This window comes from Bombina bombina, chromosome 5, assembly GCF_027579735.1.
Source record: "Bombina bombina isolate aBomBom1 chromosome 5, aBomBom1.pri, whole genome shotgun sequence".
NCBI classification, from domain to species: Eukaryota; Metazoa; Chordata; class Amphibia; order Anura; family Bombinatoridae; genus Bombina; species Bombina bombina.
This window is the reverse complement of record NC_069503.1, coordinates 466,015,651-466,038,303: the sequence shown is the minus strand read 5'-3', so window position 1 is coordinate 466,038,303 and position 22,653 is coordinate 466,015,651. Positions and strand designations below refer to the sequence as shown.

Genomic DNA, 22,653 nt, shown 5'->3' with positions numbered 1-22,653 from the left:
AGCTTTGTTCCCTTGGTGGTATTTTTGAAAAGCTAAACCTAGCTAAGCTCAAACTGATTTTCGTTGAAAACTGCCTCTTAGCTCAGAGCATTTTGAAGGTTTTTCACAGTTAGACAATACTAGTTCATGTGTGTCATATAGATAACATTATGCTCACTCCCATGGAGTTATTTAGGAGTCTGCACTGATTGGCTAAACTGCATGTCACTCACAAGCACTGATATAAGGGGGCAGTCTGCAGAGGCTTAGATACAAGGTAATCACATTGGTAAAAAGTATATTAAAGGGACACTGAACCCAATTTTTTTCTTTCGTGATTCAGATAGAGCATGACATTTTAAGCAACTTCCTAATTTACTCCTATTATCAAATTTTCTTCATTCTCTCAATATCTTTATTTGAAATACAAGAATGTAAGTTAAGATGCCGGCCCATTTTTGGTGAACAACCTGGGTTGTTCTTGCTGATTGGTGGATAAATTCATCCACCAAAAAAAGTGCTGTCCAGAGTTCTGAATAAAAATAAAGCTTAGATGCCTTCTTTTTCAAATAAATATAGCAAGAGAACGAAGAAAAATTGATAATAGGAGTAAATTAGAAAGTTGCTTAAAATTGCATGCTCTATCTGAATCACAAAAGAAAAAAATTGGGTTCAGTGTCCCTTTAATATAACTTTGTTAGTTATGAAAAACTGGGGAATGGGTAATAAAGGGATTATCTATCTTTTTAAACAATAATATTTTTGGTGTAGACTGTCCCTTTAAGAACCATCTCACATGAACACACAAAAACACACACAGCATATGACATTGGTTTAGTGGTTTTATTATCTCCAATTATTTCATATGTGATCCGCTTGTGAGATATATTGTGTGGCTACAAGTTCTTTTACACAGTGTGAAAGCATTATATTATGGGCAATAAGTACTTATGGCCGTGCACAGAAGACTTCTATAACAGGAGGGCAAATGTACAACAAGCAGTTAATACTGCATTACAAGATGTGCGTATAAATACTGTGAGTGAGGAGGTTAGAGTGTGTGATACAGATACACAGAACAAATATAAGTCTTTTTGACAGGGGTCAAGTCCTACAAAAAAAGGGTAAGAACTCACCAAGATTTCCACCCCCTTACAATTAATATTGTTTTATACACACACACACTGTATTTATATGTATATAATCTATACACTCTGGTTAATTAAAGCAAATTAAAACCAATGAAGGGCTGAATGGTTGTGTTTGGGCCTGAGGATGGTTACAATTTTATATGGCAGGTGTGAAATTTTTATTTATAATTTAAGATTCAATTTATACTTAATACTTAGAAGCCAGACACACTTTTTAGAACACATGAAGGGGCATTTGTATATAGATGATGTTGAATACTCCAAAAAGCTAAGAACCTTAGTAACATTTTAGTAGATGTTACTCCCTGGCCCTCAGGATGTGTATGGCTCTGTAATGTAAACATCTGATATCATGATGTGTGTGTGCACTGGGGTTTTGCCATTTCTCTCGTTCAGAGAGGGATTGCCTTGTATTTTGGGGCTGGACTGTACTGTGAAGTCAGGATCAGACTGATATGCTACAGGAAAGGCACATGTTGAGCAAAAATAGGCTGCTTCTTGAGTGGTAACTAGACATAGAACAAGCTATTATGCTATTGTTCATTCCCAGGTTGAGGGTTTCTCTCTTTTTATTAATGCAAGTTATTACTTTTAGGGAAATCTCCCTAAGTGTGATGCAAGAATCCAGACATCGACCCGTTGCTCAGTGTGCCTAGAAGGATATGGCTGCAACTCACAGACGAGGCCCACACTAGGCCGAAACGTACGTCTGGGGTTTTGCCGTTTCTCTCGTTCAGAGAGGGATTGCCTGGTATTTCAAGGCTGGACTGCACTGTTAAGTCAGGATCAGACTGATATGCTACAGGAAAGTTCTTCTCTGTGAAAGGCACACGTTGAGCAAAATGAGGCTGCTTCTTGGGTGGTAACTAGCCATAGAACAAGCTATTATGTTATTGTTCGTTCCCAGGTTGAGTGCTTCTCTCTTTTTATTAACTAGCAGATAGACCCTTCTCCAGTCCCTCCTGGAGAAAAGATAAAATTCTGGTAACTTTAACCTTATGCCAAGAAAAACCACGCTCCTCACACCAGTGCAGGTAAGTCCACCACACTTTATGGTAGACGCATCGAGTCACTGGCTTACAAACCTGAATCAAAGTGTTAATGACACTCTCAAAGAAACCTCTCTTGGCTTGGACATCCCCACCAGATCCGCAAAGCAAGTCCTTCATGGCCAGGATGGAGCAATTAGAATCACCGTTGCTTGGTCCTGCTTGATGGGGGCCACCACCCGAGGAAGAAGAGGTAATGGAGGAAACAGATATATGAGTCTAAACCTCCAAGGAACCGCTAGAGCATCTATTAGTTCTGCTTGAGGATCCCTCAATCTCGACCCGTACCTGGGTAGTTTGGCATTTAGATGGGAGGCCATGAGGTATATCTCCGGCGTCCCCCATCTGCTGCACATCTCTCGGGGTGGAGAGACCATTTCCTTGGGTGAAAGGATTGCCTGCTGAGGAAGTCTGCTTCCTAGTTGTCCACACCCAGAATGTGGATCACTGACAGCATACAATTGTGGGCATCCACCCATTCTAGAATTGAAGATACTTCTCTCATCACTAAGGAACTTCTCGTTCTTCTCTGATGGTTGATGTAGGCTAGCAAAGTTATATTGTCTGATTGGAATATGATAAACTGGGACGAACCCAGAAGGGGCCAAGCCTTCAGAGCATTGAAGATTGCCCAGAGTTCCAAGATATTGATCATAAGAGAGTGCCTCCTGGCACCCCAAATGGCTCCCCAGCCGGATAGACTTGCGCCCGTAGTCACAATCTCCCAGGACGGTCTCAAGAAGCACGTACCTTGGGAGAGGTGATCTTGACAGAGCCACCAAGAGAGTGAATCTCTCGAGAGGCTGTCCATTACTATCTGTTGGGACAGATAGGATTGGTCGCCATTCCATTGCCTTTGCATGCATAGCTGTAAGGGTCTGAGATGGAATCTGGCAAAGGGAATTATGTCCATACAAGATACCATGAGTCCAATCACCTCCATACAATGGGCCACCAAAGGTCTCAAGGAGGCCTGGAGGGAAAGACATGCTGATGTTAGCTTGCAACGTCTCTGATCTGTTAGAAAGATCTTCATGAAAATAGAGTCTATCAACATACCCAGGAAATTCACCCTGGTATTTAGAGTAAGAGAACTCTATTCCAAGTTTATCTTCCATCCATGTGATCGAAGAAGACTGAGAAGGAATTCCAAGTGCTCCCTAGATAGACAAAAAGATGGTGCTTGTTCCAAGATATCGTCCACGTAAGGTGCTACTGCAATACCTCTTGTTCTGGCAGCCGCTATTAGAGCTCCCAGAACCTTCGTAAATATCCTGGAAGTAGTAATTAAGCCAAAAAAAAGTGCTATGAACTGTAAGTGCTGATCCAGAAAGGCAAACCTCAGGAACTGAATATGTTCCTCGTGTATCAGAACATGAAAGTATGCATCCTTCAGGTCTATGGTGGTCATAAACTGTGCTTCCTGATTCTGAACCAAGGGAAGAATTGATCGTATTGTCTCCATTTTGAAAGAGGGGACACTCAGAAACTTGTTTAGGCACTTCAGGTCCAGAATTGGATGAAAAGCTCCGTCCTTTTTGGGAACCACAAAAAGGTGTGAATAGAACCCCAGACCTCTTTCTGATGTAGGTACTGGGACAATTACTCCTAAAGATTCTAGATCCCAAACGCAACCTAAAAAGGCAGTCCTCTTTTCTGGTCTTGTAGACATTCTGGAGAGTAGGAATCTGTCCTTGGGCGGATGAGATTTGAATCCTATCTGGTATCCCTGAGATACGACCTCCAGAACATAAGGATCCTGAACATCCTGAAACCATGCGTCTGAGAAAAGCGACAATCTGCTCCCTACTCGATGCGATCCCAGATCAGGGGCCGCCCCTTCATGCCGATTTGTTCTTGGTAGGCTTCTTTGTCTGTTTAGACTTGTTCCAGGACTGAGCCAGCTTCCAAGTACTCTTGGGCTGCTCGGGCTTCGATGAAGATTGAGATCTTTGGGAATTGTCCGAACGAAAGGAACAAAAATTAGATGATTGCCGTCCCTTAGGTCTGTTCTTCTTACCCTGTGGTAGGAAGGCACCCTTCCCTCCTGTAACCGTAGAAATAGAGTCCAGCCCTGGACCTAATATCTTCCCCTTGAAGTGAAGAGAAAGGAGTTTGGATTTAGAAGTCAAATCCGCAGACCAAGACTTCAACCAGAGAGCCCAGCAGGCTAGGACTGCGAATCCTGAAGACTTTGCATTTAGTCGTATTATTTGCATATTCGCATCACAAATGAAGGAGTTAGCCATTTACAGAGCCTAAATTCTCTCCTAAATATCCTCAAGGGGAGATTCCACCTCAATAAGTTCAGACAGAGAGTTACACCAGTAGGTAGCTGCTCCAGCAACCATGGCTATAGCTACCGCCAGTTGGAATAAAAATCCTGTGTGTTGGAACATTTTCCTCAGAAAAATTTCCAACTTTTTGTCCATAGGCTCTCTAAAAGAGGGATAGTAGTATGCTTAACGAGCGTCGAAATGGCGCCATCCACCTTAGGGATGGAACCCCACAGTTTCAATTGAGAGTCAGGGACTGGAAACAATTTCTTAAAGGTTGAGGATGGGGGAAAAGGAAGTCTACATTCTTTCCCATTCATTACTTATAATGTTCGCCATACGAACTTGTACAGGAAAAATCTGTGGAACCTTTCTGTCTTCATAAACCCTGTCTAACTTAGTGATCTAAGGTTCCTTAGGTAGCTTAGCCTCTGGAACCTCTAAAGTGGACAGGACCTCCTTTAGCAAAAATCGCAAATGTTCCATTTTAAATCCACTGGAGGAGATTTTTGGTAACGTTTCTCTTGCATTTCCCAGAGATAGGTAGGGCACTCAGGGCCGCAGACACTGCAGATTGTAGCTGCGTGGTAAAGTCCACAGGAAAAAGGCCCCCTCCAGATGGAGAACTAGTTGTGTTGAGGGGACTGCATGTGAAGCAGTTTGAGTAGAAAGGGTAGTAATCTCTCGGGACATAGAATCCTAAGAGGTTGATGGCTCAGAGGGACTAATGGCACTATGTGCATTAGCAGACTTAGCTCCCTTTTTAGACTTTAAAACATTGCCTGGACAAATGGAACAAAATTGAGAAGCGGGCAAACCATAGCCTCCTAACAGTATAAACAGGTATTATTATTCACAACAGAAGGAGCTGAACCTTCTAATGTAGTATCCTCCATAGCTTTGGTATGTACTCTCACAGATGGAATAAAAAACTGAACAAAATAAAGCGCTTTACATATAAAACGGCACCTTTATATTCCCAATGGCTGGGGCACTCATCACCTCCTAGACCCAGACAGGCTATCAGTGAAAACACTCTCCTCAAGGAGCGATGTTTGCAACAAGATCATAAGGAAGTGAAGGAGACCACACCCGGTCACATGGTGCACAAGACAGGACTTCCCCTGCTATGAAAAAGGGGGATAAGCTAATATAACCTGCACAACTCCTTTAAAATTTGGTAGCCTTCATCCGAGGATGAGTTAACCTCTGTAGCTTCAGAGGGTGAACTTTCCGAGTTGGAGACTGCAGTTTCTAAACCTCCATCAGCAGAGTAACCCTTCTTTAGATTTCAAATTGAACATCTGAGTTTTTTATTAACGGAGGTTCTGTCTATGCTAGAGGTTCCAGAGGCTACACTCTCTGAGGAACCTAAGACCCCTAAATTAGACAGGGTTTATGAAGATAGGAAGGTCCCTCTGACTTTTCCTGGGCCAGTTAAGATGGCAAACATTATTAGTAACGAATGGGAAAGAGTAGTAACTTCTTTTTCCCACTCGTCTACTTTTAAAAAATTATTCACAGTCCCTGACTCTCAATTACATTTATGGGGCTCCATCTCTAAGGTGGATGGCACTATCTCTACGCTGGCTAAGCATACTACTATCCCTCTGGAGGATAGTTCTTCTTTTAGAGAGCCTATACATAAAGAAAATGGAAACTTTTCTGAGGAAGATGTTTCAACATACAGGGTTTTTATTTCAAACGGCAGCAGCTGTAGACGTGGTTGCTAGAGCAGCTACCTACTGGTGCGACACTTTATCGGAGCTCATTGAGGTGGAGACTCCCCTCGAGGATATTCAGGAGAGAATTAAAGCATTGAGAATTGCTAACTTATCTGTGACGCAAATATGCAGATTATTCGCATAAATGCAAAGGCTTCTGGTTTGTGGTTCTAGCCCATCAGGCTCTCTGGTTGAAGTCTTTGTCTGCGGATATGACTTCTAAATCCAGACTCCTTTCTCTTCCCTTTAAGGGGAAGATTTTATTCAGTCCAGGGCTGGACTACATTATCTCTACGGTTACCTGAGGGAAAGGTGCCTTCCTACCACAGCATAAGAAGAATTGGCCTAAGGAATGGCAACTGTCTAATTTTCATTCCTTTGATGCTGACAAGTCACAGCGACAGCAATCTTCATCCAAGTCCGAGCAGCCCAAGAGTACTTGGAAGCTGGCTCACTCCTGGAATAAGCCCAACCAGACTAAGAAGCCTGCCGAGAACAAATCGGCATGAAGGGGCAGACTGTGTCTTTTTTCAGACGCTTGGTTCCAGGATGTACAGGACCTTGGGTCCTGGAGGTTGTATCTCCAGGATACAGGATAGGATTCAAGTCTCATTCGCCCAGGGGCAGATTCCTACTCTCCAGTCTGTCTACAAGACCAGAAAAGAGGGCTGCCCTCTTAGGTTGCGTACAGGATCTCTCCTGTATAGGAGTAATTGTCTCGGTACCTACAGCAGAAAGTGGTTTGGGGTTTTATTTAAACCTTTTCGTGGTTCCAAAGAAAGAGTGAACTTTTCGTCCAATTCTGGACCTAAAGTGCCTAAACAAGTTTTAGTGTCCCCACTTTCAAGATGGAGACAATACGGTCAATCCTTCTTCTGGTTCAGGAAGGACAATTTATGACCACAATAGACCTGAAGGATGCATACCTTCACGTCCCGATTCACAGGGAACATTTTCAGTTCCTGAGGTTTGCTTTTCTGGAACAGCACTTCCAGTTCATAGATCTTCTGTTTGGCCTAGCTACTGCTCCAAGGATATTTACAAAGGTTCTGGGGGCTCTTCTAGCTGTTGTCAGAACACAAGGTACTGCAGTAGCGCCTTACCTGGACGATATGTTGGTACAGGTACCATCTTTTCGTCTAACGGAAGAACATTCGGAGTCCCTTCTCAATCTTCTTAGATCACATGGATGGAAAATAAACTTGATAAAGAGTTCTCTAACTCCAAGTACAAGGGTGAATTTCCTGTGGACAATAATAGACTCCATATCCATGATAATATTCTTCATAGATCAGAGACGTTGGAAGCTAACTTCTGCATGTCTTGCCCTCCAGGCCTCCTTGAGACCCTTAGTAGCTCAGTGTATGGATGTGATCTGACTCATGGTGTCTTGTATGGACATTATTCCTTTTGCCAGATTCCATCTCAGACCCTTAGAACTATGCATGCTGAGACAATGGAATGACGACCATTCAGATCTGTCTCAACAGATCGTGCTGGACAACCTATCGAGAGACTCGCTCTCTTGGTGGCCCTGTCCAGATCATCTGTCCCAAGGCACGTGCTTCTTGAGACCGTCATGGGAGATTGTGACTACGGACGCAAGCCTTTCCAGCTGAGGAGCTGTTTGGGGTGCCAAGACGGCACAAGGTCTGTGGACTCAGGAGGAGTCCTCCCTTCCAATCAATTTTTTGAAACTACAGGCAATCTTCATAACCTTGGTTGCCTACATTAACCATCAGGGGGAACGAGAAGTTCCTTGGCGATGAGAGAAGTATCTAAGATTCTAGCGTGGGCGGAGACTCATGGATGTTCGTTGTCAGCGATCCACATTCCGGGTGTGGACAACTGGGAAGTGGACTTCCTCAGCAGGCAATCCTTTCACACAGAGGAATGGTCTCTCCACCCCGAGGTGTTTGCAGAGATATGCAGTGAGTGGGGGACGCCGGAGATAGATCTCATGGCATCCCGCCTCAATACCAAACTACTCAGGTATGGGTCGAGATCAAGGGATCCTCAGGTTGAATTGATAGATGCCCTATCAGTACCATGGAGGTTCAGACTCATATCTTTTTCTTCCATTACTGCTTCTCCCTCGTGTGGAGGCTCGCATCAAGCAGGAGCGAGCATCAGTGATTCTGATTGCTCCGTCGTGGCTGCGAAGGATGTGGTTTGCGGATCTGGTGAGGATGTCCTCATCTCCTCAGTGGAGGTAACCGTATCGCAGAGATCTGCTGATACAGGGTTCCTTCGTTCATCAAAATCTAGATTCTCTGAGGCTGACTGCGTGGAGATTGAACGCTTAGTCTTAGCCAAGAAAGGGTTTTCTGACAGTGTTATCAACACTCTGGTTCAAGCTCGCAAGCCAGTTACTTGTCGTATCTACCATAAAGTGTGGAGGACTTACTTGTACTGGTGTGAAGAGCGTGGTTTTTCCTGCCATAAGGTTAAGGTTGCTAGAATTTTATCTTTTCTCCAGGTTGGACTGGAGAAGGGTTTATCTGCTAGTTCCCTGAAGGGACAAATATAGGCTCTGTCGGTATTACTGCACAAAAGATTGGCTGAGCTTCCGGATGTCCTGTCCTTTGTTAAGGCTCCGATTAGGACCAGACCTTTGTTTAGATCTGGGGCTTCACCTTCGAGCCTCTTTCTTGTTCTTGGTGTTTTGCAGCAGGCTCAGTTTGAGCCTATGCATAGTGTTGATATTAAATTGTTATCTTGGAATGTTCTTTTTTTTGTTGGCTATTGCTTCTGGGTGTGAGTTTCTGCACTAAATTGGGGTCCTTCCCTAAGGTGGTGTCGGATCGTAACATTAATTAATAGATTGTTGTTCCTTCCTTGTGTCCTAATCCTTCTACAGCGAAGATGTGTTTGCTTCAGCTGAAGCAGCTTTCGGGAGAAAAGTTTTGCAGGCTGTGGTGCCCTCTGAATAGGGTCCGCCTCTTTTTTTCTATTCCCTCCCGTTATTCATTCAGTGTCCTCTGGAGCTTGGGTATAGTTTTCCAAACAGTAAGGAATGAAGTCGTGGACTCTCCCTGCCATATGGAATGAAAACATAATTTATGCTTACCAGAGAAATTCCTTTCCTTCCTGGCAGGGTGAGTCCACAACCCCGCCCGTAGTTTGTGCTGTTCACGGGCGGCTCCCTTTTTTTATTTCTTCTGGCACCTTTTATACCCTGATGTTTCGCCTACTTTTGCTTATTCCCTCGGCAGAATTACTGGGGGATAGGGGAAGTGGGAGGGATATTTAAGCTTTTGACTGGGGTGTCTTTGCCTCCTCCTGGTGGCCAGGTGTTGTATTTCCCAACAGCAAGGAATGAAGTTGTGGACTCTCTCCCTGCCAGGAAGGAAAGTAATTTATCTGGTAAGCATAAATGATGTTTTTTCAACCAAAAACAATACACATTATTGGCCAGATTATGAGTGGAGCACAAAATTGTTCTTTCGCGAGTGCGATATTTGAGCTCCACTCGTAATAACCACGCATGCAATAGGAGCCTCGTGAGACACGGCATGAGAACTAGTGCAGCTAAGGGGGTAAGTCACACAGTGTTGGGCAGGAGATTATAAATATATATGTATATGAATATATACATATATATATTTATGTGTTAATATGTGTATATACACATATTTACTGGGAAAACACCCCACACCCGCCAACTTTAGCTCCAAAAACTGTGGGGTGCAGTTATTTTATTAAAAAATAAAAATGTTACAATTTTTAATTTTTTTATAAAATACACACCACTGTATTTTGGGGGCATTTGGGCCATATTTATATAGCTGATCTCTGGTTAATGTTATATGTGCTAATTGCTACTGCAAGAATGAGTCACTTGCAATGGCTGGGTATTTATCACACGCAAAACGGACAAATTTGCGTGCGAAAAATTAGCGCTCCACTTGTTATCTAGCCCTATATCAGCTAAAACTAAATATTTACTCTAGTTATGACTAGCACTGTTTAAAACAAAAAGGGATTTTATCAGCTTGGAGTACATGATAATCTATGATGTGAATAAAGCGTTAAATGGGACCGTGTACCCAAAAACAAAACTACAATATTTTGATAAAGATTTGTGCATATATAAAATCTGCCATTGACATTTATTTAAATTTCAGCAGCTTAAAGGGCCACTAAACCCAAAATCTTTATTTCATGATTCAGATAGAGAATATAAATTTAAACAACATTACAATTTACTTCCATTATTTATTTTGCTTCATTTTTTAAATATCCTTAGTAGAAGAAAAAGCAATGCACATCGTGAGCCAATCACACAATGCTTCTATGTGCAGCAACCAATCAGCAGCTAGTGAGCATATTTAGATATGCTTTTCATCAAAGAATATCAAGATAATAAAACAAATTAGATAATATAAGTAAATTAGAAAGATGTTTAAAATTGCATTCTCTTTCTAAATCATAAAATAAAAAATGTGGCTGGCATGTCCCTTTAAGTAGTTAAAAAGAACAAACTTTTGTGATAAAACAATGTTGATACCAGATTGCTGTACGCATGTACGCAATTCCCACTCCCCACACCGCTTTATACTTTACTACGGTCCCGAACAGCCGCCAACATCACTTGCTTTTTGTGAATGCTACACATTTTTCTTGTTACTACAGTAAAGTGTAAGGAAGAAGTGTGTGCCAGTTCCCCTGCCCCATTAGCATTGCTGCCCTTAGTTTAAGTAATAAATCAGGAGCTGCAGTTTCACCTGCACCTGAAATTTAAACACTTACTGCTTGATGACCTTAACCTTACAAGCTCTATACATAACTATCAACTATGTGCGGAGCTTATAGGGTTAAAGGGACATGAAACCCAAAAATTTCCTTTCATGATTTGGGTAGAACATACAATTTTAATCAACTTTCCAGTTTACTTTTATTATCAAATTTGCTTCATTCTCTTGGTATCATTTGTTGAAGGAGCAGTAATGCACTACTAGTTTCTAACTGAACACATGGGTGAGCCAATGACAACCGGTATGTATATGCAGCCACCAATCAGCAGCTAGAACCTAGGTTCTTTGCTGCTCCTGAGCTTACCTAGAGAAACATTTCAGCAAAGGATAACAAGAGAAGGAAGCAAATAATAATAGAAGTAAATTGTAAAGTTGTTTAAAATTGTATGCTCCGTCTAAATCATGAATGTCTAATTATGACTTTATTGATGAGCTTAAAGAGACTGTAAAGGAGTGTGTACATTTTAGATGTGTAGTAGCTCCGCACACAGATGTCTGTTGATGGATGGAAGTTGCCATGTTGTAACTTAGGTTACTTTCTCTGCTGTGGCCAATTAGGGACAGTTTTAAATATGTCACTAGAGTGTGCAGCCAATGGCTGTGTGGAATATAACAGTGTTCTGCTCTTCCATTTCTAACAGAAACTGAAACATTCAAGTCAAAATTTAATTTTATGATTCAGATAGAGCATGCAGTTTTAAGACACTTTCCAATTTACTTCCATGATCAAATTTCCTTTTATATTCACACTTTCTAGAGAATAAGATCCTACTGAGCATGTGCACAAGCTCACAGGGTAAATATGTATACTAGTCTGTGATTGGCTGATGTCTGTCACATGATACAGGGGGCCGGAAAATGGGAGAAAAAATAAATTTGTCAGAAAAAAATAATCTACTGCTTATTTAAAACTCAGAGTATGTGTTATTGCCTTTTTAATATGCACGTTAATTATGCAATTCTACTGCATTGAGTGGTCCTTTAATGTTCCCTTAACAAATTAATAACAGAATACACTTTCTATAAAGTTTATATGAGTTCAGTTGTACAACTATGCTCGAAGCAAAGATATCATCTCCAAACATGGCAATTTAAGACTGCTGGTAAGTGAAATGAAACTAGACAATGGGAAACTAGTATCATTTCATCAAACTCACCCATAGCTTTAATAATTTATTTAAATAGTAAAGTAATTACTAAGTGCTAGATTATGAGTGACGCACTAACGGGTATATTGCGGATACTTGTGCCAGTCACAAGTAGCGTGCGCATATTACAAGTTGAAAGTAAACGCGTACGCTTGAGCACAATAGAATTTAACGGCTTAGCAGGATTTTATAGCCTTGGTTAACTGTTACGTGAGACAATAAAATAGCACAAAAAACATTTTTAAAAAACAGTACAGTTACACTCTTAATATCACTGTCTAAGAACTATTTAATGCAACATACTAAAGATATGAGGTCTCAAGTGTTACAAAAAAAAAAAAAAAATAGAAACAGACAAAGGGTTCAACATAGAGATACATATAGTGAGGCGAAAAATATTTGAACCCCTGCTGATTTTGTAAGTTTGCCGACTGACAAAGAAATGATCAGTCTATAATTTTAATGGTAGGTTTATTTGAACAGTGAGAGACAGAATAACAAAATCCAGAAAAACTCATTTCAAAAAAGTTATAAATTGATTTGCATTTTAATGAGTGAAAAAAAGTATTTGACACCTTTGCAAAACATGACAGTACTTGGTGGCAAAACCCTTGTTAGCAATCACAGAGGTCAGACCTTTCTTGTAGTTGGCCACCAGGTTGCACAGATCTCAGGAGGGATTTTGTCCCACTCCTCTATGCATATCCTCTCTAAGTCATTAAGGTTTCGGGGCTTTTGGCAACTCGAACCTTCAGCTCCCTCCACAGATTTTCTATGTGATTAAGGTCTGGAGACTGCCTAGGCCACTCCAGGACCTTAATGTGCTTCTTCTTGAGCCACTCCTTTGTTGCATTAGCCATGTGTTTTGGGTCATTGTCATGCTGGAATACCCATCCAAGACCCATTTTCAATGCCCTGGCTGAGGGAAGGAGGTTCTCACCCAAGATTTGACGGTACATGGCCCTGTCCATCGTCCCTTTTTATGCTGTGAAGTTGTCCTGTCCCCTTAGAAAAACATCCCCAAACTCCCCCAAAGCATAATGTTTCCACCTCCATGTTTGACGGTGGGGATGGTCATAGGCAGCATTCCTCCTCCTCCAAACACGACAAGTTGAGTTGATGCCAAAGAGCTCGATTTTGGTCTGATCTGACCACAACACTTCACCAACACAACACAACAACAGTTCGCTTCTGAATCATTCAGATGTTCATTGGCAAACAGACGGGCATGTACATGTGCTTTCTTGAGCAGGGGGACCTTGCGAGTGCTGCAGGATTTCAGTGCTTTACAGCGTAGTGTGTTACCAATTGTTTTCTTGGTGACTATAGTCCCAGCTGCCTTGAGATCATTGACAAGATCCTCCTGTATAGTTCTGGGCTCATTTCTCACTGTTCTCATTATCACTGAAACTCCATGAAGTGAGCTCTTGCATGGAGCCACAGAACGAGCGAGATTGGCAGTTATTTTGTGTTTCTTCCATTTGCGAATAACCGCACCAACTGTTATCACCTTCTCACCAAGCTGATTGGCGATGGTCTTTTAGCCAATTCCAGCCTTGTGTAGGTCTACAATTTTGTCCCCAACATACTTGGACAGCTCTTTGGTCTTGGCCATGGTGGAGGGCTTGGAATCTGATTGATTGATTGCTTCTGTGGACAGGTGTCTTTTATACAGGTAACAAGCTGAGATTAGAAGCACTTCCTTTAAGAGGATGCTCCTAATCTCAGCTCGTTACCTGTATAAAAGACACCTGGGAGCCAAAGATCTTGCTGATTGATAGGGGATCAAATACTTATTTCACTCATTAAAATGCAAATCAACTTATAACTGTTTTGAAAAGCGTTTTTCTGGATTTTCTTGTTGTTATTCTGTCTCTCACTGTTCAAATAAACCTACCATTAAAATTATAGACTGATCATTTCTTTATCAGTGGGCAAATGTACAAAATCAGCAGGGGATCAAATATTTGTTTCCCTCACTGTACATACCATTTCTAAATAATTATATGTATGTATATGCTGGTCTGGGTGAACACAAACATTTTCCCTGGGCCGGGGATCAAAAAAAATGAAATGTACCCAGACAATAAATAAATAAATAAATAAATGCTACCCAGATACGGGTTGTGGTCCAGGGATCCCCAGGCAGAGCTGATAGATACCTTAGCAGTGCCTTGTGGGTTCAACCTAGTCTACATATTTCCACCGTTACCACTTCTACCTCGAATAGTGGCCCGTATAAAACAGGAGCAAGCTTTGACTATTTTGATTGCTCCTTCGTGGCCGAGAAGGATGTGGTTTGCGGATCTGGTGGGGATGTCAACGTCTCCTCCATGGAGGTTACCCTGTCACAGAGATCTGCTGATACAGGGTCCCTTTGTGCATCAAAATCTAGATTCTCTGAGGCTGACTGCGTGGGGTTGAATGCTTAGTCCTAGCCAAGAGAGGCTTTTCTGAGAGTGTGATTGATACTCTCATTCAAGCCAGGAAGCTGGTCACCCGACGCATCTATCATAAGGTGTGGAGGACCTACTTATTCTGGTGTGAGGCTCGTGGGTATCCCTGGCATAAGGTCAGGGTATCCATGATCCATTCCTTCCTCCAGGACGGTTTGGAGAAGGGTCTTGCTGCCAGTTCCTTAAAGGGACAGATTTCGGCTCTATCTGTGTTATTACACAAGAAGCTTGCTGAACTTCCTGTCATTCAGTCTTTTGTTTAGGCTATGTCTAGAATCAGGCCTGTGTTTAGACATTCCCCTCCTCCTTGGAGTTTAAATCTGGTTCTTAAAGTTTTGCAGAGGGCTCAGTTGGAGCCCATGCATTCGATTGACATTAAATTACTGTCTTGTAAGGTTATTTTTCTACTGGCTATTGCTTCGGCACGCAGAGTCTCTGAGATGGCGGCCTTGTAATGTGAGCCTCCTTACCTAGTTTTTCATGCTGATAAGGCTATTCTTCGCACTGGGTTGGGGTTTCTCCCTAAGGTTGTATCTGATCACAACATCAATCAGGAGATTGTGGTTCCTTCCTTGTGCCCTAATCATCCTTATTCCAAGGAACGGTTACTTCATAATTTGGATGTGGTTCGAGCCTTGAAATTCTATCTTCAGGCCACAAAGGATTTCAGACAGACTTAAGCATTGTTTGTTGTCTATTCGGGGAAGCACAAGGGACAGAAGGATTCTTACACTTCCCTATCTTTTTGGCTGAGAAGCATGATTCGCTTGGCTTATGAGACAGCGGAACATAAGCCTCCTCAGAGGATTATGGCTCACTCAACTAGAGCTGTGGCTTCTTCTTGGGCCTTCAAGAATGAGGCTTCGATGGAGCAGATTTGTAAGGTGGCTACCTGGTCCTCCTTACATACTTTTTAAAAGTTTTACAAATTTGATGTCTTTGCTTCGGCGGAAGCAGCTTTTGGGAGAAAGGTCTTGCAGGCTGTGGTGCCCTCAGAATAGGGTCCGCCTCTCTTTTACCCTCACATTTTTTTCATTCAGTGTCCTCTAGAGCTTGGGTATTTGTTTCCCACAAGTAAATGAAGCTGTGGACTCTCCACGTTTTAAGATGAAAAAAAAACTAAATTATGCTTACCTGATAATTTAATTTCCATCTGTACGAGGAGAGTCCACGGCTCCTGCCCGGTTCTCCGTTGGGTGGAACTAAATTTCTTTTGTTTTTCTTCTGGCACCATTTATACCCTGATATTTCTCCTACTGTTCCTTGTTCCCTCGGCAGAATGACTGGGGGATGAGGGGAGTGGGGGAGGTATTTAAGCCTTTGGCTGGGGTGTCTTTGCCTCTTCCTAGTGACCAGGTTCTGTATTTCCCACAAGTAATGAAGCCGTGGACTCTCCTCGTACAGATTGAAATGAAATTATCAGGTAAGCATAATTTATGTTTTTTTCCATCTTAAAACGTTAAAATGTGAAGAACATTGGAATGTAAATATTAATTTCATGTTGGGTTTATCGCTCTTGAATATATGTGGTCGGGTTAGTATGGGTGTTAGTTTTTTTTCTTTTTTATTCACTGTCTATTGACTTCTATGAGAGAAGAAGTTCACTTGGCCGCAAAAAAAAATTTCTGAGTGTCGGGTTTACGCTCGCGCGCAAACTCTTTCTTTCAATTTGTAATACAAGCACAACCCAATCCACTCAAAAAGCCTCTGTCTAGCAGAGTTAACACGCAAGCAAGAGCGCTAATTTGTGCTCCACTCATAATCTAGCCCTAAATGTGGTATATAAGACTCATGTAGATCCACTTTAAAATGCTGGAATCACAAAAGAAAGATGATAATGAATCCAAAAAGTTGAATTTAAAATTTGAATGAATGCTTAATTAAATAAAGAATTAATTGTTTCCCTGCTATCTTCAACATTTTTGCTAGGTAGGGTTTACTGTTGATACGTTTATGGAACGAAGGGGTCAGTGAAAGGAAAAAGTTTGGGAACCACTGGTATACTCAGTTAATTATTCTTTCTTCTTCTCACAGATGTGAATTAAATTGAAAACAGAAGGTTTGACCTTAAAAGTAAAAGTACAACACCCAGAGGGATAAATCAAGAATAGATGGATAGATAGGATGAAAAGTTCTTTAGAAACAAAACTGTGTTGCATATTTACCTCTCAGGTAGAGGAAGGTCAAAACAGTGATTAGATGTGTGTGTAAGCATCATCTAAAAATGATTAATAGTACTGATCTGGCTAAAGGAGTAACATATGCACCAAGCTGTCATTTTATTTTCAGGACTGATTCTCTTTATGCATGTGATATGAATGGATATAGCTGAACCTTATAACAATGCAGTCTAGTAAAATTATCATCATATTTCATTTTTGATTACACTAGATCTGTACCTGAAATTATATTTTATGACTGAATGAAGACAGCTGCCACATTATAGTAATGGAAATTACTTTTAAGCGTAGTCACAATGTCTATAAAGTCCTTAAGGGGAGTAGCATCAGGACATCGGCACAAGATGACTGACCCACTGCTGGCTACCAGCTGTGTTCAAGATACAATACAAATAAATCCTGGTCACGTGATCAGGCTTGAGAGACACTGATAACCCTCTGCAAAGCATCATTTTGTCATAAAACCAAGATGAGAGAAATTAAAAGGGACAGTAAAGTCATAATTAGACATTCATGATTTAGACAGAGCATACAATGTTAAACAACTTTCTAATGTACTTCTATTATTTAATTTACTTCATTCTCTTGATATCTTTTGCTGAAAGGTTTATCTAGGTAAGCTCAGGAGCAGCAAAGAACCTAGGTTCTAGCTGCTGATTGGTGGCTGAATATATATATTGATTGTCATTGGCTCACCCATGTGTACAGTTAGAAACCAGTAGTACATTGCTGCTCCTTCAACAAATGATACCAAGAGAATGAAACAAATTTGATAATAGAAACAAACTGGAAAGTTGTTCTACCGAAATCATGAAAGAAAAATGATGGGTTTCGTGTCCATTTAAGTTTATATGCAAATAAAGTTTGTGATTTGTCTCACTTATGGTTAATGAATATATGAAACTTACTGTGCCTAGAATGATTGGTTGTACTTTTGAAGGCCAACAATAATAAGTACTCACGTTTATCAGTTTCTCTCACTAAATGACCATGAATGTAAAAAATAAACCAAAAGAAAGATTTTTTTGACAAATTCTCCCGTGTAAAAACCATATAACAATATGCAAAGGTTAAAAATGTAGAACAAATAAATCAGAAAGGTCACAATTCCACTTCTAATTGTATCAAGGTCAGCCAATTGGCTACATCTCCAGCGGTGCTATCTATGATGGGCTAAAGTACTTACAGTAATTGCAACAACAAAGACATTTCACTGTCTCTGTCGCCATATGAACATGTTTTGCAGCCCCTCTAGGCTGTTCTGCTTGTTCTGCAATTGTCTCTTTTCATCCAGCAACCGATTTCCTGATTGCCAAGTTCTGTTCCTGTGTCATGTGGCATCCTACAATATATTTTTTTGTGTAATCTTGGTCTCAAGCAGCAGTTTCCTGCGTTGCCTGGTGCTCTGCAGCTACATTTTCCTGCAGTAAGCATACTTGTGTATCCTGTTTTTCTGCAATAAGCATACTTATGTATCCTGTTTTCCTGCAGTAAGCATACTTGTGTATCCTGTTTTCCTGCAATAAGCATACTTGTGTATCCTGTTTTCCTGCAGTAAGCATACTTGTGTATCCTGTTTTCCTGCAATAAGCATACTTATGTATCCTGTTTTCCTGCAATAAGCATACTTATGTATCCTGTTTTCCTGCAATACGCATACTTGTGTATCCTGTTTTCCTGCAGTAAGCATACTTGTGTATCCTGTTTTTCTGCAGTAAGCATACTTATGTATCCGGTTTTCCTGCAATAAGCATACTTATGTATCCTGTTTTCCTGCAGTAAGCATACTCATGTATCCTGTTTTCCTGCAATAAGCATACTTGTGTATCCTGTTTTCCTGCAATAAGCATAATTATGTATCCTGTTTTCCTGCAATAAGCATACTTGTGTATCCTGTTTTCCTGCAATAAGCATACTTTTCCTGCAGTAAGCATACTTGTGTATCCTGTTTTCCTGCAATAAGCATACTTATGTATCCGGTTTTCCTGCAGTAAGCATACTTATGTATCCGGTTTTCCTGCAATAAGCATACTTGTGTATCCTGTTTTCCTGCAATAAGCATACTTATGTATCCTGTTTTCCTGCAATAAGCATACTTATGTATCCTGTTTTCCTGCAGTAAGCATACTTGTGTATCCTGTTTTCCTGCAATAAGCATACTTATGTATCCTGTTTTCCTGCAGTAAGCATACTTGTGTATCCTGTTTTCCTGCAATAAGCATACTTATGTATCCTGTTTTCCTGCAATAAGCATACTTGTGTATCCTGTTTTCCTGCAATAAGCATACTTATGTATCCTGTTTTCCTGCAATAAGCATACTTGTGTATCCTGTTTTCCTGCAATAAGCATAATTATGTATCCGGTTTTCCTGCAATAAGCATACATGTGTTGCAATAAGCATACTTGTGTATCCTGTTTTCCTGCAATAAGCATACTTGTGTATCCGGTTTTCCTGCAATAAGCATACTTATGTATCCTGTTTTCCTGCAATAAGCATACTTGTGTATCCTGTTTTCCTGCTGTAAGCATACTTGTGTATCCTGTTTTCCTGCAATAAGCATACTTGTGTATCCGGTTTTCCTGCAATAAGCATACTTATGTATCCTGTTTTCCTGCAATAAGCATACTTATGTATCCTGTTTTCCTGCAATACGCATACTTATGTATCCGGTTTTCCTGCAATAAGCATACTTGTGTATCCTGTTTTCCTGCAATAAGCATACTTATGTATCCGGTTCTCCTGCAGTAAGCATACTGTGTATCCTGTTTTCCTGCAATAAGCATACTTATGTATCCTGTTTTCCTGCAATAAGCATACTTGTGTATCCTGTTTTCCTGCAGTAAGCATACTTGTGTATCCTGTTTTCCTGCAATAAGCATACTTATGTATCCTGTTTTCCTGCAATAAGCATACTTGTGTATCCTGTTTTCCTGCAATAAGCATACTTATGTATCCGGTTTTCCTGCAATAAGCATACTTATGTATCATGTTTTCCTGCAGTAAGCATACTTATGTATCCGGTTTTCCTGCAATAAGCATACTTATGTATCATGTTTTCCTGCAGTAAGCATACTTATGTATCTTGTTTTCCTGCAATAAGCATACTTATGTATCCTGTTTTCCTGCAATAAGCATACTTATGTATCTTGCTTTCCTGCAATAAGCATACTTATGTATCCTGTTTTCCTGCAGTAAGCATACTTATGTATCATGTTTTCCTGCAGTAAGCATACTTATGTATCCGGTTTTCCTGCAATAAGCATACTTATGTATCATGTTTTCCTGCAGTAAGCATACTTATGTATCTTGTTTTCCTGCAATAAGCATACTTATGTATCCTGTTTTCCTGCAATAAGCATACATGTCTATCCAGGTGTCAAACAGTAAAAGATATCTGTGCAGCCTGGTATCCAGAAAAAAAAAAGTATATGGGTAGACTTGATTAACCTTTTTGGTTCTTATCTACTGTCAAATTCTATATTTCTAAAAGTCAGTGTCATCTCACACATTCTGCAGTACAGTTTTCACTTGCCTGATTCCCAATGAACAGATCACTTGTCTTTCTTGTCATTTTGCTAAAGCTGAATCCTCATTTCAAGTCGAGTTTTCTGATCATTTTTCCTGTGAGCTCTAATAAAGTGCTAATCTCGTTTTTATATTTCAGAATAGATATTGATCGCTATCATCTCCAGGACAGAGGGGTGGCACCACATATGGTTATTTATTCAGATTTTTAATAGGGGCAGATCAGTATAGGTATTAGGGAAGGTTGATTATCTCTGGTACACACACACTCACGTGCACACACACATAGAGCAGCGCAAGCATTCAAATTAAAGGTACATTATAGTTATGTTTTCTATATTTCATCCAAAAGAAGATATTTCAAAATGTATTACAGCTTTTTGTTGTTTGAAAAATGCGTATTCGTGTCCTGAATAAACCTGTTTTGCTACACCAATAGTGCTTTGGGAAGTTGTAGTTACCCACCAGTGAGGATGGAATACTCTGTGCACTGAGATATGGCTCAAAGATTTTTTGTTACCATGAAGAAAAACATAACTCCTTAATATTTTATCCAAAAAAATTTAAATGCTGCTCTTTTATATAAACAATAGAAGTTCCCCCATGGAAAAGTATAACAGATGCAGTGAGAAGTATCAATTTACAAAATACCTTAGTCATGAAACATTTCAAGACAGGCACAATATATTGGAGTAAACAAAACTACTAAATAGTAACATACTTGACCTACATATTGGGTTTGACATGTACAGTGACATTTTCATTCAATGTTATTTTGTTTAAAATCATAAATTTACTAAACCCTGAAAAACATTCAATTTTCTTCAAGGATACTGTTATATTTTTAATATTTACAATTTTGCTTGTTTTTATACAGTAGCACAATGTATGGGATTCATTTATATAATAATAGTAAATACAATATATAGTATTATATATAATAATATTCCAAGCTGACAAATGTACAAGCTAATACAAAGCGCAAGTAAAGCTCAGTAGTATACTCACCTTGCTCATAGAGAAGATTCAATTTAGTATCTTTGTTAGATACTAGGTTGCACAACAATGAAATCGCGTTCTGGATGACATTTCCCAACACATTGTCTTGATGTGCCTAGAACAGAAAATAAGGAGACAATGAGGAAATGTTCCATACTCATTAAGAGTTTTTATGTTAAATTACTTCCAAACGGAACAGCTTTAAGCTCACTGTAAAATACATAGGTGGCTAAATTCTTTGTCACAATCCCTGCTTCTATATATATTAGAATCCGGTCTTTTACAGAATAGCAAACAATCTCAGATACATTCAGTACTAGAGGAAGATAAATGATTCGTTTAAGACCTGCCACCAGCGGGTCTAATTATTTCTGAAGTATGCTAGAAGAGAGATTTATTTATGAACACCAAAATGACAATATCCTTTATTCATGTCTAAGGACCACATAACAAATTGAGCAAAAAAAAAAAAGTGTGAAAGTCAATCCTTATGAAAACAAAAGACAAAGCTATTAAGGAGTTCACGCTGGCGCTTTGATAGAATGATAGATGACAATGTTTGTGCAAAGTGCCTTCAGACAGTGCCATTAATTTGTCACGCAAGACAAATGCATTGTCCAATTCGCATATAAATAAGCAAGCAAATTTTACCTTGTAATTATATTGTGTTGTAGGAAACATACAGAGAATTTGCATAATTATATTTTTTGCCAAGTGGTTTGTAATAAACACATATTTCTCTTTAATTAAAATAACTAAAATTAGTATATATTCAAGAAAAACAAGTATCTTGCATTCCTTATAATTCTATAAACTATTTTTAGACAAAATGTATGACGTCCAATACCCTTACCGTTTTGCTTTATAAAAAGGTTATATTTAGCTAATGTGCAATTGGAGCAAATTTTAGAACAGATAATTGACAAATTGAACTTATTTTGCTACGACCACTGACCGACATTTATGTGCTTGTATGGGTGATCCATGGTCACTGAATTCTGAGAACTTGTGTACTGGTAGTTGGATCTGGATTCTCCTGATATATGTATAAAAAAATCAGCTCTATACTCAAAATGGTTAAGAAAACTTTAAAGTGGTGTTGTTAGAAGTTTAGAGGTAAATGAAATATGAAACCCAACATTTTTCTTTTGTGTTTCAGTCAGAGCATTCCATTTTCAAATAGTTTTTAACTTCTAATATTAAATTTGTTTTGTCCCCATGATATTCTGTGTTAAGGAGATACCTAGGTAGACATTTGGGCACTACATATCAGGAAATAGTGCTGCTATCTAGTACTCTTGCAAATTGATAACATTCTTGCAAAATTGCTGTCATATAGTGCTCTAGAGATGGGCCAACAAAAGATACCAAGAGAACATAGAAAACATGATAATGGAAGTAAATTAG

General features: G+C 39.9%; 1 protein-coding gene across 1 annotated transcript in view; it reads right to left on the bottom strand.

Annotated features, from left to right (window-relative positions):
* The window catches only part of ULK4 (unc-51 like kinase 4), a 1,503,227-nt gene that overhangs the window by 420,323 nt on the left and 1,060,251 nt on the right, over positions 1-22,653 (bottom strand). Inside the window, exon 32 of the mRNA XM_053714343.1 lies at positions 21,256-21,361. Within this exon, the coding sequence (XP_053570318.1) occupies positions 21,256-21,361 (106 nt within the window). The remainder of the gene's footprint in view (positions 1-21,255; positions 21,362-22,653) is intronic.